At 39.8% G+C, this 21,463-nt stretch overlaps 1 protein-coding gene across 3 annotated transcripts in view; it reads left to right on the top strand.

Moving 5' to 3' along the window:
• Nucleotides 1-21,463, top strand: part of NEBL (nebulette) — a 339,842-nt gene that overhangs the window by 286,042 nt on the left and 32,337 nt on the right. The window contains exons 14-22 of one of the 3 annotated variants that reach the window (XM_065872789.1): nt 2,119-2,229; nt 6,717-6,827; nt 6,995-7,105; nt 9,475-9,579; nt 11,147-11,239; nt 14,680-14,772; nt 17,650-17,742; nt 19,018-19,110; nt 20,416-20,508. The exons of the other annotated variants lie outside the window; for them this stretch is intronic. Of the exons in view, the coding sequence (XP_065728861.1) occupies nt 2,119-2,229; nt 6,717-6,827; nt 6,995-7,105; nt 9,475-9,579; nt 11,147-11,239; nt 14,680-14,772; nt 17,650-17,742; nt 19,018-19,110; nt 20,416-20,508 (903 nt within the window). The remainder of the gene's footprint in view (nt 1-2,118; nt 2,230-6,716; nt 6,828-6,994; nt 7,106-9,474; nt 9,580-11,146; nt 11,240-14,679; nt 14,773-17,649; nt 17,743-19,017; nt 19,111-20,415; nt 20,509-21,463) is intronic. 3 annotated transcript variants of the gene reach the window in all.

Raw genomic sequence — 21,463 nt, 5'->3', positions numbered from 1 at the left:
AAAAAACGATGCTCACCATCTCCTATGTGGTGTGAGACAAATGACCATTTCCTCATTTTAGAGAAAATTCTATATAATTAACCAAAATAATTTAATAAGGTTTAACTTCATCTTTTAAACAAGTGAAAGGCATATTAGGAAGGTGTGTTATCATGGTCTGTCAGTAACTGTAGTTTAAAAGTTCCCATGCTGGGGCTTCACGGGTGGCACAGTGGTTGGGAGTCCGCCTGCCGATGCAGGGGACACGGGTTCGTGCCCCGGTCCGGGAGGATCCCATGTGCCGCGGAGCGGCTGGGCCCGTGAGCCATGGCCGCTGGGCCTGCGCGTCCGGAGCCTGTGCTCCGCAACGGGAGAGGCTGCAACAGCGAGAGGCCCGCGTACCGCAAAAAAAAAAAAAAAAAGTTCCCATGCTGTCCTGCCCATAAACAAAATGACTGTCCTAGTCCTTGCCTAGCTACTTAAGTGAGTCCACTTAAACCTCTGTATAAAATGATAGTGGCCATTACTTACTGTACATGAAATTTATAAGAATGAAGTGCCTCTGAAGTGCTTTAAATCCTTTAATCCTTGTATTATGTCATTACTTTAATAGTAAATATTGGCACTGGGCTTTGAGGAGAATCTGGCTGACTTTAGCAGTGAAAAAATTTGAAGCTTTATCCCCGTATGTTAATAAACAGTGGCGATGATGGTGGTGGTGATGATGGTGATGACCCTGTTAGGTTGCAAATGACAGAAACCCAACTCAAACTGGATTAAGCAACAAAGAAACTTTGTTTTGGTTGAAGAACAGAGAAATCCGAAGATCAGGTTTCCTTCAGGTTGGAATTCGAATGATGTCTCTCTTCCTTCATCCCTCAGTTCTGTTATCTTCACAGTTGCTTCATTTGTGAGAGGCTGCTTCTATGTGATGGCCCCCCTTCACGACAGGATAACTCATGTCTGTGGCCGCTAATCCCAGTAGGAAGTGAGCATCTGTTTCTTTAAAATAGGATTAAGGTCTAAGGATTGAATCTCATTGGGTCACCTTCTGTCCTGTGCCCACACTTGACCCAATCAAGTCTGGAGTCAGTTAACTTTCTAGGTAGTTTAATGATGTTTTAAATATAAAATATTCTAAACTGATATGTGTTTTTAAAGATTTATGTTTGTCTTTGGCTAGTGTTCTTTACGTAAATTAAAAGAAACATTAAAAGCATTTTAATGGAATTAAAAGTATATGTGGGTAGTAGGAAATCAGCTCACCCAAAGTTTATCGATTGAGAGGGGTTAGAGGTAATTCCTCAAGAGAAAATTGTAGAACTTTTTGCCAGAAGAGGGAGGAATAGATGCTGTTCGGGCAGAAACAGCAGCTGTCTGCCACGATGTCTTTGGCTAATATTGTCATTACACTTACCCGCGTTAGTAATTTTCTACAAATTCTTCTGTTGTGGTGACATATCCAGTGACATTCAGAGTCAGATCTTGTAAATCACTTGTCAGTAATACTTGGAAAAGTTGTTTTAAACTCTCAATGGCAGAGTTCAGCCAGTGAAAGTTGAATGGCAACACGGTAGCAGGAGCAGCAAAAACCCAGGTCTTCGCATGTGGGTATAGGAGTAAAAGACCAGAAGAAGCTGTCAGTTACTGAGCGCCCGCTCTGTGCTGGGCACTAGGCTACATGCTGTCTCACTGACCCTCCCAGTGATCCTGCATGGAGGAATTATTATCCCCAATTGCAGATGAGTAAACCAGAAATGTGAAGAAAGATTTCCAACATCACACACACAGCCAAGAGTGCTCTGACCTCAAAATCAGTCTTCTTTCTAAAATATCAACTCATTTAAACTTGCCTCTGTCCTTCAGGCCTCAAGACAATTGTCAGTGAAGATTCTCACCTGGCAATAGCCTTTTTATAATAAAAATCTTCAGAGTGTATATATACTCTTCTTCAGTGAGAATAGTGAATATAGTTCTAAGCAGTTCCGAAAATTTAGTTCTAGGCGGTCATTCATAGTTCAAAGTAAACTATGTTTTCTTTTTTAAAAAAATACATTTAGCCATTTTTGGTATCATTGAATACAGATGTATGTTTGTCCCCTGAGTGTCTGAGTGTTGTAAAACGTTGCTTTCTTACAGAAAGAATACAAGAAAGATCTGGAATCAAAAATTAAAGGGAAGGGAATGCAAGTTGGCACCGACACCCTTGGAATTCAGCATGCCAGAAGAGCTTCTGAGATCGCTAGCGAGGTTAGTAAAGTGAGTGATGCAGACCTTGAGACTCGCACAAATCATAATAACAAACCGATTGGTACATGACATTTCCCAAAGCGTTCTGTGACTAGTTTAACAGTTTGGAATGGAAACCATCTGCAGTCATCATGCTTACTGGGAAAATTTACAGTTTCTGCTTTGCTCATTAACTTCAAGTATATCAAAGAAAACTTGGGGAAAGGCATTTTAGTAGAACACACACACAGACACACACACAGACACACACACACCTGCTCACTTTATTCCGTAATACAAATTTCATGTTAATTTTAAACTATGATAAATATTTTCATACCGTTTTTTCTTGAAGGATGGATCGTGTGCTACTTGGCATATCTGCGTTTCCAACTTGGTGAGCAGAACTTGAAAATCACACATTGAGACTATAACATGGCAATCATGCCATCTCTGTGTGCTTTGGTTGCATGTTCTCAAAATATCCTCTGTTGACCTCATCAACACGTCTGAAATTTCTGTAGGGTCAGCAATTTGGGGTTGAGGTTCATTCATCTAATGCCGTTTTCTTCTTCATGTAACACATGAACAACAGGATATTAATTTAGAAGTTTTGTCTTAGATGCTATGACATGATAGATACAAGATAAGAAAGTTGTAGCAGTCAGAAGGAAATGTGTATTTTTCGAAGGAAATACCCCAGAATCAGTTCCACATCTCTTGAATTGCCCCAGAAATTTTGAAAATGTAACAGGGCCACTGGAGCAGAGAGTATTTGGGAAGAGATGACTTAGAAGAAGAATACATAAAGAGAAAGTTGGGGTACAGGTTAAGGGATGCAGCTCACTTACCTCAAGGCTGGCTAGGGCGAGGCTTCAGTGGGGTTACTGGGAGAGCTACGATGTGACAAGTGCAGTTAGGAAGAGCTGGCTTAGGACTGAGTCCCACCCAGGAAATCTGGAGGTTGAGAGGTAGCTGATTAACTGCTGGGGGAGTTACTGCTGTGTTGGGATCTGCTTCCATCCCCAGGGTTAGGTACTGGCCAGGGGAATGGAATAGCCATAACTGACTTAGTCAAAGAAACTAGGGATGCCAGAGAATTCTTGACCAATAGGGATTCCATTTAGAAATGGTGGGGGTGGGTGGGAGGATGCATGCTGAACAGGCACTTGAAAACCTTCTTTGACTCTGCCCTTAATTCTGTCATCCCCCTGAGAGACAGCCGTTGTTATGAATTTGCTGTAGAGCCTTCCAGGTCCATTTTTATTTGTATATAGGTAACTATACACTTGTGCACACAGAGACTTAAAAAAACCTTAAATAAATACCATGTACTTTGTGCTTGCTTTTCTCACTAAATATTATGGACCCTTTTCCATGTTACTTCACATAGTTCTACTTCATTCTTACAGAAAAATTGTGTTCTATAACGTGGATGTGAATATGCAGCCATTTACATCTAATGTCCCATAGGCATTACCACATGTAAATGACGTTTAAATGCATTGTAACAGGGACTCAACATTACACGCCGAAAACCCTTAATTTTTCCCTGGGTCTGCTTCCCTCTTCCACCCTCTTCTTAGCAAATGGTGTCAGTGAAATCCCAGAAGTCACTTTGATTTCTCTTGTCAGCAAGTTTCATTGACTCCAGCCCCATAATGACTTCCTAGATCCATCTACTCTCCCCCACCCTCATCCAAGCTACCATCTCTATCACCTGGACCATTACAGTAGCTTCCTAACCAGAATTTTGCTTCCATCACTGACCTCTCAGTACCCATTCTCTACCCAGTAGCCAGAACAATCCTGGAAGAATTAAGTTATGTGATTCCTCCCACTGAAAACTCTCCAGTGGCTTCCAGTCATGGGCAGCATGGGCGCCATACTCCTTCCCCTGCTTTTCGCATGGTTGGTTCTGTCTCGTGCTCTCTCTTGTCATTCATTTCTTAGATTTATTAGTACTTTCTTGTGGTGGCCTCCGTGAGCTTCTGACCCAGTAACTATCAAATCACTACTTAGCAATTTTCTGCTATTTCTGTTATTATGAGGAGAGTGTGACATCCAGTATTAGTTAAGGTCCTGGATTGGTGTGTGGGAGTGGGGTGGGGAATTTGGAGCTGTAGAAGAGTTTTTCCAAATCACCCTCATGGGGCTGAGACTTGAAGCCAAAATAAAGCACACTTCCTCTGGAGGAAAGAATGTGGGAAGAATAGAAATTTTGCATTTCACACTTTTACCTAAGAACCTTCTGTGACGTATGCCTTTTGTGAGAAGTTGGAACGTTGCATCTTTCCTTAGTCTGTGGTGATACATTACTTTATTCAGCCATATGCTGGTTTAGCTTTCTCTGAGTATCTTGGGACTGTACACAGTTGACACTTGAACCACACGGGGGGTTAACCCACATATAATTTATGGTCTCCCCTATGTATCTGTGGTTCCTCTGCACCCACTGATTGATCCAACCACAGACCAGGTAGTACTGTCGTATTTACTATTGAAAACTATCCACGTATAAGTGAACCTGCGCAGTTCAAACCCATGTTGTTCAAGGCTCAGACTTACTAGGAAAATGGTGCATTTTTGTTATTGAGAGCCTATGGGAAAACAGGCCTAGGGGAGTCAGCTGTACTGTGGCTACAGGTAGCTTAAGCCAATTTTGGTGAGGCTATTATCTTTGTAATCCGGAGGTCTCATTTGCATGTAATTATAACCATGTCCCAGTTTGCCCAAATGACAGACTCTCAGATCCTTTGCTATAGCTCAATGTTTGTTTTTTCAGGTAAAGTCGATGTGCTATATTATTACACAAATGATGTCTAATATTCAAACCTTCCTGTACCTGTGGGCTTGACCATGTGACTTTCTTTAGCCACTGGGTCATTAACACATTTGACTCAGGCTCTAAAAGCATGTGTGCATTGGGACTTGCTTGGAACCTAGATGTCATGTTTTTCTTTTAAGTTTTCGGGTATTTTATTATGCATCAATATTAACTGATGTGATTAGCGTCCTATGTAGTCTATTTATGTGCTTTTGAATGCTTTTAGATTTGAAAGTTCATATCGGAAAATTAGATGACATATTTCTACCATGAGACTTTGGTGGCAAAATCTATGATCAGTACCTTAGTTTCTACATATATTGCCCTTCAAATGAGGTGTTTTGCTTTTGGACCTAAAGAGGCTTGCTAAAAACAGAGCTTTTTACAGACATAGTAATAATTGAATATTATTAGTTTGAAAGTTAAACATTAGTACTTGAACTTTCATTCGAAAAGTGAAACTGAGACTGTAAGTCAGTGAAAATAGGCAGATTTATGGGTAGTAGATGGGGAAAAATATAGTATTTCTCTGAGATTGAGATTTTTGTTTATGACTTCTCTAAATTTAGAACACCACAAATAAGCAAAGCAAAATTTACTTTAGAGCAGGGAGTCACAAATCTAGAGTATGTCAACATAATAGAAAATAACTGTTTTTGAAAGAATTTAATAGGAGATAATCAATAGTTTTTTTTTCTTTTAATATAATTTTCATTGACGAAAAACAGACATACAGAAAAATGTACAATTATAAGAGTACAGCTTGCTGAATTTTATAATCAGTTTTAGAATGTGACAAGAGTGTCTTAAGACAGTTGTGCCTGTGTAATTATGACATTTTATTATAAGTAACAGGTAATGCAACTCAAGCTGGCTCAAAAAAGCAGATAACTTATTGTTCTTGTAACCAAACAGTAGAGGAGTTCTTGGGAGTGGCTTGATCTAGGACTCAAACAGTGTGATTCCGTTTCATTTTCTATCTTTCTGTTCTCAGGCAGGCTTTTTTCTCCTGTTTGCAAAGAGACATCTGGCAGATCCTAGGGCTACAGACTTCTCCATTCATGTCCAGAAGGAAAGAGAAAGTCTCTTGATACCTTGTGTGGAAAAAGAAATGTACCTATCCTTGAACCGATCATGAAGGGCCAGGGGTGGGCTATAACGATTTACTTAAGCCCAATGGGGCCCTTGGATGGCGGCCAGTCTCAGCCAAGCTGGGGGTTTAGAACAGAAAGCAGTGAGTTGCCCAGTGGCAAATCAAGGAGCTAATGAAGGAAAAAGAGGAGTGGGATTCCAGGGAAGCAACCAGCAGTTATTCACTACAGAACAAGACCTGACAATTTTATACTCACATTTTATTGATATTCATCAACTGAGTTATATATTAACCAATAATTTATCAATTTTACCATATTAAAATATAAAACATTTTCCTTCAGCTCGCTCTGTTTTCTTTTTCAAGTCAGGTTAGTAAAGAAAACCTCCTGATTCCTTGTGAATACATCACTCCAAGTTGTGTTCTTGCCACAAATTAAAAATCTTTGTTGTTTCCTAGAAATAAAAGACATAAAGGTCCGACTTATTTCTAAAAGCCATGATCTTGATGTCAAAAATGACATCGAGTTTTTCAACACAGATTTTCAAATTATTGTAAAGCCCTAATTGCAGGTTTTATTTTCTGCAGAAAGATTATAAAAGAGATCTGGAGACTGAAATTAGAGGGAAAGGCATGCAGGTGAGCACAGGTACCCTCGATATCCAGAGAGCTAAGAAAGCATCTGAAATGGCCAGCCAGGTAAGAAACTAATGGCACACGAAGTTTAAAACAAACATATCGAATTGTATACAGGAAAAGTATAAGTGGTGTTTCCAGATGTGTGGCATTGAGATTCAAGCACATAAATATCTACATTGCTATGGAAGGCCATGCAAACCTCTGAAGATTGTTTTCTGTTCTTTTAGAAAGAATATAAGAAAGACTTAGAAAATGAAATTAAAGGGAAAGGAATGCAAGTGAGCATGGATATCCCGGATATGCTTCGAGCCAAGAGGGCATCTGAAATCTATAGCCAGGTTGGTAGAGAATGAAGATGTATTCTAATACCCAGTCACCTTGTGCTGTGTGTGTCTCTGTGATTGGTGTCTTTTTGAGGGCTTTCTATTCAAAGTCAATGTACTCTATTATAAAGGAACCATTGACCAAACCTGATTACCTCATTAATGAAAGGGACAACTGCTGTAGATTCAGTTCAACAGACATTATTGAGCGTCAGAGTGCCCGTGTTGGGGCCCTCTGTTTTGGGTCCAAGGGCATTTTGACCTTTTTAATTTCCATTTTTTGACTCTATTGTGAACTTGGCTCTAATGCTTATACTACAGAAAAAAATTACAAACAATTTGTCTTTTATCCATTTCATCATGAATGTTTTAATTAAAATAATCAACTTCAACTGAAACTGAGTGAATAAAACTGTACTAGGTGAAATTGAATATTAACTAAAATTTAATGGAAGAGCTAAGTTTTCTTGATAAAATTTAATTTGCCAGGTATACACGTAACATATCCTCTAGAAAACTGGATGTGAGAGAAATAATGACCACAAAAGAAAGTTTATTGGAAGAAGAAAGTTAATCAGATAAAACCTAATTTGGGCAAAAATATTCATTAGTGAATAATTTCTTTGTTATAAAATTTGTTACAAAAAGAATGAATCCTAATGGAAAAATAGTAAAGGGAATGAAAAAAATAAAATGGTTAAAGAAAAATGATGAAGGGATTGGATTTGGTTAATGGGGTTTGTGTTGAAATAATTTTTAACCGAATTTGACCAAATTTGTCAAAATTCTGGTTGACATGAGCAAAGAGTGTAAACATTCACTGGTTCAAAATGAGAGTGTTACAGAACTCAGCTTCGGCGGCTTGTCACTCAAGAATCCAGGACTGGGCTTCCCTGGTGGCGCAGTGGTTGAGAGTCCGCCTGCCGATGCAGGGGACACGGGTTCGTGCCCCGCTCCGGGAAGATCCCACATGCAGCGGAGCGGCTGGGCCCGTGAGCCATGGCCGCTGAGCCTGCGCGTCCGGAGCCTGTGCTCCGCAGCGGGAGGGGCCACAACAGTGAGAGGCCCGCGTACCGCAAAAAAAAAAAAAAAAAAAAAAAAGAGTAAAAGCTTCCCATAGGAAGTGATGCCTGAGCTGTTGGAATTCCTGCTTTAACTTAACAATATTGATTTTTTGAGTATGATGAGGGTACATCTGATTTAAGGAATTTTAGTTATTTGGGATACAATGGAATACTTAAAACGGTGTAATGATGCTGTGGTGCATTTCAACATGCACAGGAATTACCTTTCCTAACAGGCATCCGTTTGCCATGCAGTTACCTTCCCTGACTTTGGAGCCAGAGTGCCTGGGTTTAAATCCTGGTTCTGACACTTCTTAGCTAATCCCTAAATTTCCCCATCTGTAAGAGTGGATAATAATAGTATCTGCTTGTGGGGTTAATTAAATGAGTTAATGTGTGTTAAGTATTTAGGACAATACCTAATACTATGTAAACGCTGGCACTAGTAGAAGGTATTGCCCAGTATGTATCAGAGCTCAGAGTACATTTTTTTTTTTTTAAGACGTTGGGGGTAGGAGTTTATTAATTAATTTATTTATTTTTGCTGTGTTTGGTCTTCGTTTCTGTGCGAGGGCTTTCTCTAGTTGTGGCAAGCGGGGTCCACTCTTCATCGCGGTGCACGGGCCTCTCACTATCGCGGCCTCTCTTGCTGCAGAGCACAGGCTCCAGACGCTCAGGCTCAGTAGTTGTGGCTCACGGGCCTAGTTGCTCCGTGGCATGTGGGATCCTCCCAGACCAGGGCATGAACCCGTGTCCCCTGCATCAGCAGGCAGATTCTCCACCACTGCGCCACCAGGGAAGCCCTCAGAGTACATTTAGTAGAAAGAAAATTGAGGTTTCAGTCTCCACTACAAAATACTAGTACCTTTCTCTTAATCAAAGGTCTTTATCTGAAGTAGGAAGCAAAGCATAAATCCAGGAGCATGAAAACAAGTAAGCAAAGAGAGTCAGGTTACCGGTAGGAGTTATAAGGGCTACTTTGAACAGGAACCGGGACTGCTCCTGAGAGAGTAGGTTCTAGGCTTAGGAATGCTATTAAGGTCAAGCCCTCCCAGGGCGTTTGAATAGTCTGGGTTGGGAGCCATTGCCTGAGTGGAGGTGAATGTGCTTTCCTAGACTGTTTGCCTACTCTGTTTGCATATGCTTTTATTTTTACTATTGCATAAGCACATCAACAACTGCTTTGAATCCTAAGATATAATTTAGAGCCAGGTGGTATATAATAGAGTTGGAAAAAGTAATACCATTTTCTTTGTCTCTGTCTCTCTTGTACATGCGCACACAGAGTTTCAGATTCACATTCACTCTTTATAATTTTAGAAAAAGTATAAAGATGAGGCAGAGAAGATGCTTTCTAGCTATTCTACTGTGGCAGATACTCCTGAAATCCATAGAGTTAAGACAACTCAACAAAACATTAGTGCGGTGAGTAGTCATTATTTCTTTTCAGTTGCCACCTTGAAATTATGTTTTGTAAGGAGGGCCTTTTTCCCTCATTGTCTGATTTTTGGCTGCATTGCTAGAATTTTCTGTCAAATGTATATCTTTCCTTCTTTAAAATAATAAGAATACCAAATGTTCTTATAACTTATAATTTATCGTGGTTATTGTAAATTACAAATTCATATCTCCTTTGGTACAGGCAACTGCTATTTTTAACTGAATTTTAAAATTTCACTCAAGAAAGAGATCTTAATCTTCCACACAGATTTTACTTTGAAGATGAAAATAGTCATATGAAGTGATTTCCTTCCTGGTCATTGATTATTTACATTGATAATATACTTAGAGGTTTACCAGTTTGTAACCAGTTCCTAAACTTTCATATTTTTGTTCTGAGGCATAGGAATTTTGTCAGCACCATTCATTAAGATATTGGGCTTATGTTTAAGGGATATATAAACTTGAATTCTAAAATAAAAATTGATGGTACAGCTAATATTTTAATGTAGAATGAACTCATTTAGTAGTTAGGCAAATGTGTTATTAAAAATATAAATCCTATTATTTCTGAAGATTTCTGGAATATTTTCTACTTCTAGTAAATTGGCAAGCTCTTAACCCTCCAGGTGTGCTGCTCAGGTACCTTTAGGGTCTTCACAGGCAGGCGGTGCTGAGAAATGGAGAAATCTTGCTGGAGGAGTCGATGAGGGAGTAGGGCAGCGTGGCTCTTATCTCCTGTGATTCCACGGTCTCCCAGATTTCTAGCTTTTGCAGGGGAACATCTCTCATGTCCTGCTCTCCTGACCCCCACTGGTCCTGGTGATTCCAGGGCCCCCCTCTCCCCACCCCGACTCACACACACTCACGGGACCTGCGGGTTAACAAATACCAAGAGAGGGAGTTGTTCTGTCCTCGTATGACTTCCTTATAATTATTCTATTTTTCTGTAGGATGCTTTGTTTTTTCTTTTGCTTTGTGTTTGAAAGGGGTGGGTATTGGTAGGGATGGAGAGACATGGGAAGGTCTAAGGAATAAGTGGAAAGATAAGGAAAATAGGCTGACTTAGTGTTAATGTTGAAGATAGAGCTAATGTTTTCTTTGAAGAGAACGAGAGCATCTTTGCTCTCGTTTGGAGAATAGCAGTTGCTTAAAACTTCATGCTGGTTTTGAATTAAATGATAACTGCTTAGTGAGCTTTTTTAATATGTCCTTTGATTTTTCTCAAATACACATGTGATATGTATTTGTATTTGAGAAGGAAACTCTAGTTTGCTGATTTATATTCTTAGAGCAAGCCTTGTAAGTTACCAAGCATACCCTAGAACAGGTAGTAGAGGTTTACTGTAATATTGTGGAATACAAAACCAAAGTTTTGCATTTATTCTCATAATGGATTATTTAATTGATTAACGTGACATTGGTTCTCATAAATAGAAGCTGTATTCACGTTACTTTAAAATCTGAGAAATTTTCTTTTTCAAGAATCAGATCTCTAGGACTTGAATTCTAATAAGCTTATAGTTATCCTTTTCCTTCTCTTATAATAAAGGTACTTTATAAGAAAGAAGTAGGAGCTGGCACAGCAGTAAAAGATACTCCAGAGATTGAGCGAGTGAAGAAAAATCAGCAGAATATTAGTTCAGTAAGTTCTCTATAGCATTTTTTTTAATATAAATTTATTTATTTATTTTTATTTTTGGCTGTATTGGGTCATTGTTGCTGTGCGCTGGCTTTTTCTACGTTGCGGTGAGCAGGGGCTACTCTTCAATGCGGTGCACGGGCTTCTCATTGTGGTGGCTTCTCTTGTTGCGGAGCATGGGCTCTAGGTGCGCAGGCTTCAGTAGTTGTGGCATGGGAGCTCGTAGTTGTGCTTGCGGGCTCTTGAGTGCAGGCTTCAGTAGTTGTGGCGCACGGGCTTAGTTGCTCCGCGGCATGTGGGCTTCCCGGACCAGGGCTCGAACCCGTGTCCCTTGCATTGGCAGGCAGATTCTTAACCACTGCGCCACCATGGAAGCCCCCAGTTCTCTATAGCATTAATCATCCTTTCCAAAAGCAAACATAAGCTAGATAAATGTTTTTGGTTCTTTACTAAACTGGCTGCCTTTTTTTCTTCACTTTGTTGAAGCACTGTTTCATCAAATATCAAAGGTCTAACTTTCAGAAGGAAACTGTAGCCTTGTTCCCCTTGAACCTAAAGCAGTATTTCATCTTGATATATCATAGGGCATAAGAGATAGATCACTTTAATAGTACAGTAATGAAATCTAGGATTAGATTTCACCCTTTTGAACAGAATTTTAAGTGTATTAAATTTTTCAGAGAAAGGATAAATTTCAATACCTTTCCACAACTTGGAGGAAAGAAATTTTACCCTGACAGAATGATTAAAGGCCCTAGAACATTCATTTGGTGGCTTAAGAGAAGGTTTCAAAGAGGCCCCATTCGCCTTCTGCTTCTTCCAATTTCTAGCAAAGGAAAGCACACACCTTCACTATAATTTTGTAAAATAAATTACCTGCTTCCCCACCCCCAGTTCCCTTTGAGCTTGGGGGAAGGGTAGAGGAGGTGTTTAATGTTATGGATTAAAAACTTCTTCATTCAGTGCTTGACATTTACAATGGATAATTGCTATCCTTACCAATAGGCATATTTGGTAAGAGTTGTTATACAGTCATTCCTTAGTATCCATGGGCGTTGGTTCCAGGAGCCCCACCAGCCCACACTCACACACACTCATACACATTCATACCAAAATCTGCAGATGCTCAACTGCCTTACTGTTGGCCCTCCATATCCACGGTTTCACACTGAGCAAGCGAAGGGCCTACTGTATTTAGCTTCTTGCTGAGGAACTCAGTAGGGTTATTTCCTCACTTGCCCTTGCCTGACCTTTCTCTTCACCTTCACCCTAGAGGCAGAGTTTTCTTGAAGTCATCCAAGTAGAACTGCCTTGATTAAACTCCTCTGTCAGGAACTCTGACGGTTACCTGGCATCTTAGAATATGTGTGCACTGGCATTTGTGGAGACAGAGTAGGAGAGGCAAGGTAATGCTGTGGTAAACAGACTTCAAAATGAACTTACAAAAAATCTGCAGAATCCTAGTGCACTAAAATCCCTGTAGCATGGATGAAACTGTGCACGAAAACCCCTGTAGCATGAATGAAGCTATCTCCTGAGGAAAGCATAAGGAGGAGGACCTGACGGTGAGGATTCCGATCCGCCACGGCGAGAGCCTGTGTCAGGCAACGCTAGAGTCTGGTGGAGAAATTCGTTCGGCTGAGAAATGTAAAACGGTTGTCTCCTTCACTGCCAAATGATAATATTTGAAATGTACCCATCAGTGTACTGGTGTATATAATGTTATAAACGTTCTGTACTGTGCAGTTCTATTGCCTCCAGTGAAATGACTGGTTGGAGTCGTATGAAAAACAAAAACGTTCATCTTTAATCATGTTTAGCTTCTCACCCGAGGAAAATCACAGAAAGTAGTACAGTCTATCATTTCGTCTCCCAGCATCCCACTGCCCCTTGTAGCAAACAACAGTAGTTCTGTATCTCTATGAGGTTGGGCCCTAAACTCCTGCTTAGTATTCAAATGGAAAGTTGCCCTTTCAAGGTTAGCTAGATCTGTCAAACCAAGGTAGGACTCTTTAACATTTAAAGATCTCGACATTTTCCACCTCCAGAGTAAAAATCTTTGGGCTATTAGCTTTCTCTGTTAAGAACTACTTTTGAATCTTAGTTAGAGCTAGTCTGTCTCAATGTACTCTCCATTTAACTATTCTGGATCTGGCCTAATATTGACGTTGTTACTCATATCTCACATTAAATGTACAGATGCTAAGATATAGATGATCGCAAAAATATTTAGGTATCGTTTCTTTATGACTGTCAGTGTGGATTTCAGCTTTAATCATTTTAAACATTACCAAATGATTTCTAAAAGATGTTTTATGTAGATTTAAGTCTTGGCTAAATGTCAACATGTGCCTCTTAAGTCTAGCCCATGTTTCCGTACATATGAGTGTGTCCTTTTTCTCGAATCCAATCTTCCATGAATTTTACACATATTAAAATACCACCTGATATGATAGCATCACTAATCATTTCGTAAATTTAAAGAGCTTGTCCCAGGCATAACTGTGTGTTGGCATTATCATTTGTCTGGTTGATCTTCCTCTAAATGGACTTGAACGAGGAGCTTTTGATTGAGGCAAATGCCGGGATATAGGCGGGCTTTACATAACATGATTGTGTGGGTAGAAGACACTTCCTGACTTTCTGCCACTGGCCCATCTACAGCGATCAGCACTCAGTGGCCTCTGTTTGTAGTACATTTCCCTCCACCTTCCCCTTTCTCTTCTTTTATTTTTTTCTTATTCTGGATCATTTGGGTACTCTCGGTCAGATACACAGTGTTTCCAAGACTTTGTAGCTAACTCAGTTTGACTTTTGCCTTTAAATACATGGTGAATTTCAATTAACATGTTAATAAATAGAAACTGCTTTTCAAATAGAAAATAATAAGTTATTATATTAAGATAATTTCCAAGGTTTTTGGTGCATCTGCCTGATGATAAAATTTATTTTCACAAGCAATGTATGCTTATTTTAATTAAAAAACCTCTTCAGGGCTTCCCTGGTGGCGCAGTGGTTGAGAGTCCGCCTGCCGATGCGGGGGACACGGGTTCGTGCCCCAGTCCGGGAAGATCCCACATGCCGCAGAGTGGCTGGACCCGTGAGCCATGACCGCTGGGCCTGCGCGTCCGGAGCCTGTGCTCCGGAACGGGAGAGGCCACAACAGTGAGAGGCCCGCGTACCGCAAAAAAACTAAACAAAACAAACAAACAAACAAAAACCTCTTCAGTGATGGATAGGTGAATGGATATGGGTTTCTTTGTACTTCAGGATAAAGGAATCCTGAAAGCACCAGATGAAATAAAAATTTGTGTTCCCACTGAAGGAAAATTAATATTGGAATTAAAAATTCAACTATGCAGTAGTTACAAATGAAGAATTCTTAACTATTTTTTAAGCCTTGTGTTGAATAAAACTTACATTTTAAAAAATAAATCATGCAGGTAAAATACAAGGAAGAGATGAACCATGGAACAGCCATTTCTAATCCACCAGAGCTCAAGAGAGTTAAAGAAAACCAGAAGAACATCAGCAATGTGTGATCATATTCCTTTAAGTATTGTTTTCTGTGCGCATGACGCTTGTCCGGGTGAGGTCCCACTACGATGAATACCATTGTAGGAGGGCCAGTTCCTGAAAGGTGGAGATAAGGTTTCACACATATTTATGTTGGGGTAGCATTACACCAAGCATGTGTATTTGCTTATTAAAGAACGTGGTATTGAATGCCTACTCTGTTCTTGTTCTTGGGAGCATTCAGAGATGAGGTCTTAGGGGCTGTGTGTATTCTCAGGGTCTCTAGGAGAAACAGCTGTGGCAATAAATAAAGATTGTGCACGAAGTGCTATAACAATAATTAATATTTACTGAGTGTTTACTACGCTTTTTGAGTTCTTTACCTGCAATATCTCATTTAATATTAAGTAATAATCCTGTTTTCAAAGTGCTGGGGAAATGCAGAGGAGGAAGGCTATGTCAGTGAGAGAGAGGAGAACCCTTGGAGAAAGAGTTAACATTTGAGTTAGATCTTGAGGAATTGATAAAAGTTTGGGGTGGATTTCGTGAGAAAGGGCCCTCCTGGTAGTGCAAACTGAATGTGTTCAGGATCCAAGATCTGTTCAAAGAGGGGAAGGTTTAGTGTGATGGGTACTTGGGGGGGAAGATGGCAGGAGAAAGGTGGTGGAGAGAGAAATCATAATTCAGGCCATGAGGAGGCTGTTGGCAGTGCCAGTGCCCCGACATGGTGATTCAGATGCATGCAGTGGCTGCTGCCGCTCTGGCCTTGACTTAGGGATTAAATTGTTTTAATGTGTCCTTTTTTAAAAAATTATTTTATATTGAAGTATAGTTGATTTACAATGTTGTGTTAGTTTCTGCTGTACAGCAAAGTGAATCAGTTATACATATGCATATATGCATATGTATATATGCATATCTATGTATAGATATGTATATACGTATGCATATATGCATATCTATATATGCATGTATAGATATGCATGCATATGTATAGATATGCATATCTAAAAAGATTCTTTTTTAGATTCTGTTCCCATATAGGTCATTACAGAGTATTGAGTAGAGTTCCCTGTGCTATACAGTAGGTTCTTATTAGGTATCTATTCTATATATAGTAGTGTGTATATGTCAATCCCAATCTCCCGATTTATCCCTCCCCCCATTTCCCCTTTGGTAACCATAAGTTTGTTTTCTACATCTGTGACTCTGTTTCTGTTTTGTAAATAGGTTCATTTGTACCAGTTTTTTAGATTCCACATATAAGCGATATCATATGATATTCGTCTTTCTCTGTCTGACTTACTTCACTCAGTATGGCCTAGAGATTGTCATAATGTGTCCCTTTTTCTAAAAGAAGGGTTACTAGTTTTCAATTTATCATAGAAACATAACACTCCCTTAAAATAACTATTTGAAAATAATAATGAGTTAATTTAATAAGAAAATACTATAAATCACAGCACAGGTGATATCTGGCATGTCATATGGGAAGTGGTGTGTACGTGGTGGAAGTTTGGATAACACTGGAATAGTGGAGAAGAATGTGGGCCCTGGACTGTTGGTTTGATCCCAGCTTCAGACCCTACCTGCTGTATAACCTTCATAAGCTACCAACCCCTCTCCAAGCCTCAGTTTCCTCATCTGTAAAACAGAGACTAGAATATTAAGTGAGATATTGCCTGTAAAGCACTCAGCATGTTTGTGAGCGGATGAATGCAATACATAAAGAGTCTCCATATCAATTTTATGTCTCCAAACTTATATCCACTAGAAATTGGCTACAACAGTTTCTCAACATCAGTAATGCTGTTCAACAATTTTTTCTCCTCTGACCTCAGCCCAGAGTAATCTTTCCTTGTATCCTGCCATCAATAGAGATTACACTGGACCTTTCCTCACTTCAGGCAGTTATCCGACACAGAATCTGCCTAAACTCTCAAACTGCATACCACGGCACAGAGAAAGAAATCACACTGGCAGGGACCTGACCCTTTTTCATTTATTTTCCAGGCTTATCAAATATCTGGTCACTTGCACATGCACTGCTGAGGGTGTACATCTCAAGTCCATTTTATCTGCAGGCCCTGTAGGCCTTGTGATGTCTTACAAAAAAAAAAAAAAATTCTCTAACGCTAAATTTAAACTCCAAAAAATCATTAAGACTGTCCCCGTGGAGTTCCTTATAATGGGATTTTTTAACCTCTAGTTTTCCTTTTACCTGTCAAAAATTCATTTGATGGACATGTCATTCTATCTGTCTGTGTTGGATCCTCATTTATTTCCTGGGGTGTTGTGGAGTTGCCAAGAAAGCTGACCACAAACGTTGGGTCTGATCCCTCAGCTAAGAAACAGCACCTCTATGCAGTCAGTCAGAAATATCTCCGTAATGCTAGCCAGAGCATGGGCTTCTAATGTTGGAACTTGGTAGAGGAGGAAATTTTGAGGTTCAGGGTTTCTTTACATAGTGACAGCCACTCACTGAGGTGCAGGCATAGGACTGGCATAACCCTCATTTCTAATGATAAGAGTGCAGAATTTTAATTTTTCAATATAAAACGGTCATTTGGTAATGGTGCTGTAGTGCCGTGAGCTCACAGAAGGGATCATTTATCATTGCTGATAAGATCGAACTCAGAGAGGCCACCACTAAATTATGCGGTTTGCAGAATAACAACCCAAGGTAGAATTCAAAACATTTGGGCAAGAAAAAGCTTAGACCTGGGATCACTGTGATGACGAAGTCTTTTAGCAAAGCATATTTCACTCTAAAATCCTAATGAAGATTTTAGCTAATGAATGCTCTGTCACTGTGTAACGTTTCTTTTAGTCAGTTGCAGTGTGCTAGCTCACACTTGCTTCCCATAATCCCACACTGTTTTGCGCTTGTCTCTCAGCTCCAGTACAAAGAGCAATGTTACACAGCAACTCCAGTGAGCACGACGCCAGAGATAGAGAGAGTGAGGAAAAACCAGGAGCAGCTGAGCACGGCAAGTTGTTTCTGTTTCTTCCTATATTTTACCGAACAGTATATATTTTTATTCTTTACAACGCCTTCTGAAAAGCATTAGACCCTCTACATCTTGGCCGCTTCTTCTCCACAGTCACGTATTGAGGGGCTGGGACAGTAGACCTCTCGTGTGAGTCCAGAAAATTGGGGAGTGTCTTGCTGTCCTTCAGTCCTGCTTGTTTATTCAAGAAATCTTCATTAGGCCACGTGCCAGGCATTATCCTGGTCACTGGTACACAAAGATGGATAAGACCTCATAGTTGGTAAATCTCTAAAACCACATGCAGATTTAAAGAATAGTATCGTGGGTCTGTTGTCAGTCTGAGAAAACAGATTGTCTATTGGCATAAGGCAAAAGAAGACCTGGCTTGACTGGGGTTCTAAGACATAATGTCAGGGCAGGGAACCTTATAAATAAAACAGAAGACATTATCCAATCAGTCAGCAATCTATTGCTAATAAAAGAATCGTAGTTAACAATCATGAGATTCCTCTAATGTGGACCCTGTGCTAAATGCTTTATATAAATCCATGAGGTTGGCACGATTTACTCTCCTGGCTTGTAGGTGTGGGAAACTAAGGCTTGAGGAGTTAGAGAACATGCTGGGAACCCACGGTTTGTGACAGCAGGGCTGGGATTTGAACCCAGGCCTCCCTGAATTCAGAAATCTCTTTCAGATGTGTCCGCCAATAGTTATTTTTCCCATTCTTTCACCCTTTTATGGAACTTTTACCATTATAAACAGTAACCTTCTTCTAAAATGGGTAATTTTGAGAGACTTTAAAATTTAAGAGTGAGTTCAGGCTGATGACTGCTTCATCCTTACAAGATCCCTGATGACGGTAGGAGTGAGGAATCTGCAGCTCCTTTTGAAGGTGGAGGCTCCAGGGTCAGAATGGGAGTAAAGCCAGCTTCCCAGGCTGCCATGGCTACTTCACTATAGTTCTCCTGTAATGATTTCATTACAATGTTTTCCCCTTACATTTCCATTACATTTAGTTGTGGCATTTGCAATTAGTTTTGGTATTGAACAGCAATATATTTATAAAAAAATCATTTTTAAGAAGCACAACACTTTGTGCTTGCTAAGTTAGAAGAATCGGAAGCCAGGTGCATTTGAACTGAAAGGTTGACACGTGTCTACTGTGGAAAAAAATGTTTAAAAATTAGGGTTAATCTTGAGGCTCATCCTCTGTTGCTATTTGGGTGGAGACCATTCTACTGTTTGTTAAAAGTCTTATTTCTCCTCCATAGGTAAAATACAGAGGAGAGATTAAACAGGCAACGGCAATTTCTGATCCACCAGAGCTGAAGAGGGTTAAAGAAAACCAGAAGAACCTCAGCAATGTGTGATCTTAGTAACTTTTTTCTTACAAGAGCAAACATATTGTCAACATGTCAGTGAAGGGGTTGTGTTTACAAAGTTTTCATGACCTGGAGTTGATACTCTGCTCTCAACTGACTGCCAATTTATTGGAAAGGTTTCAGGGTCTTAGGTATTGTGGGTCCAGCCAGGCATTCCCTGCTAGAGTTGCCAGGAACTACAGTCTGATTTTTGTTTGCAGGTTACTGTGCATCCCTCCTTTCTGGTCTTCCTTCATGCTTGTGGTTTCTGTGGTGCCCCAAAGGCTTACAGTGGCAGCTTCGGGCATCTTGGCCCTACAAATACGCTTTCCCAGTCCCTTTCCTACATATATATATACATATTCTCGTTCTGTAGCCTTTCCGGCCCTGACTCCCACTCCCAGCTGTTGTCACTTTATTTTTGGATGATGCTGGGGGAAAATTATAAAGTGTGCCTGGCTGAATAGGTCACATGGGACAGGTCCATTCGGGGGGCACTTGTTGAGGGGCTGTCAGTGTTTACTCAGACACCAACTCCTGTCCTGCTCTGACTCCTTTCTGTTATGTAATCCGTGGATGCAGTTCACTGAGACAATCCTTTTTCGCCGTCATTAACATATAAATTGGGTTCTTTGGAAGAGGAAATTTGGAGATCTATTAGATTCAAAGAAATCTTTTATTCTTCAAGCCTATAAAGTCCTTTTGACCAGATTACAAAGGCAAGGCAGTCTCCTGTTTGGCACTTTCCCTGACAACTATATTTTGGAGAAGCAGATGCTCACTTTTTCCCAATATATTCAGAGTCACAGTTGATGTAACTCTGTTACTCTCAAAAGGGCACATGATTCTGGAGAAGGAGGGATGGAGCAGTGGGAAGAATGCTGGCCTCATGGATGACTCTGGTTACTACTTAGGCATCCAGGCAGAAGTTCTGCCACAGTTAATTACTAAAGCCATAACAGTATAGCAGCATTCTATATAGGTGCGAGTACCTTAAAGTAATATCCATGAAGACATTTCATATCATACTCCTTTGTGATAAAATGCGTATTACAGCTTTACCGACGGTATGCCCATATAATGAGTACATTAATAGTGATTTCATTCACGGTGATTCACTGCTATGGGATGAATTAAAATAGAATGATTTAAGATGCAAGCATTTTAAATATGACTGAACTTCTGATAGCATCCTTTTTTTTTTCATAGCTTCCTTTCCTTGGCTAGCTCTTTAAAATAAGTACAATGAGACTCTTATTTAGGTGAATGGATTCACAGTGCTCTGCTTTTTGTTTTCTGAAATGACAGGTTTATTATAAAGGTCAGCCGGGAAGAGCTACGGCTTTAAGTATAACTCCTGAAATGGAAAGAGTAAAGAAGAATCAAGAAAATATTAGTTCGGCAAGTTGTTTTATTCACTTGGGGCTATCGCAAAGGACATGTCCTTTATATTATTTACTTGCAAACCTGTTTCCTCCTTGTGAAAATAAAATCGATTTCCAAGAAACCTTTGTAATATATGCAATAAGTCCGTGTATTATTTCAGATGACTTCCAAAAGCTGCCACTGTCTAACTTTATATTATCCTGCAACTCTTTGTTGATATTTCCAGATGTGACCAACACTTACATTTAAAGTCTTGTTTTAAACTGTATTATGTTCATTTAAACAATGATTCATGTTATTTTAGCCAGTGTCTTTGAAAGTAGTAAAGTCTTTGGTGTGTGAGTTAAACACTTGTTATTTGACAGATGTATTCCATTGAATGTGGATTGTTAAATCCTCTCTGCAAAACAAAATAAGAAATGACTCATTACTCCAAAGTAAGGATTTAGAGGGGAAAAAAATCTTTAAATATATTTAACACGGAATTCAGTTACTCATTAAACTCCCTTGATGAACATCGGTGTCTTATTCGGGGAGTGTGCTTTCTCTTAGGAAATACCAGGGCTTCCGTTCTGAATGCACATATGCCCTCGGGTCTGCAATAATTGGTATCCTAATCTTATACATAATCAGCTTCGCAAATAGCAGTGTGCTGATGGTCAGATGTCAAAAAGAGCTTTATGCCTAGGAATCAGCATTTAGGTTTTACAATGCACAGCTCTCTAGTGGTGTTTCTGTCCAGAGATGCGGATTGTATTCAACATAAACTACCTTTAAGTGGTGGCTGCTTAGAGGGAACCTAAATTTGTTACTTATTGATTCTTGTCGTCTGCAGTGGGCAAATAAAAGGAAATAGAGGGATGTTCCGTATGCCTTCTTTCAGTGTTATGGTGGGAAATGGGGAAATAGAGAAATGGAAAAATAAATTTAGGTTCCATTTAGCTTTGGATTTTCCCTGTTTAAGTGTGAT

The sequence above is a fragment of the Phocoena phocoena genome, chromosome 2 (assembly GCF_963924675.1).
Source record: "Phocoena phocoena chromosome 2, mPhoPho1.1, whole genome shotgun sequence".
In the NCBI taxonomy this organism is placed as follows: domain Eukaryota; kingdom Metazoa; phylum Chordata; class Mammalia; order Artiodactyla; family Phocoenidae; genus Phocoena; species Phocoena phocoena.
Note: the sequence above shows the minus strand (reverse complement) of the source record. Positions and strands in the feature narration are given on the sequence as shown.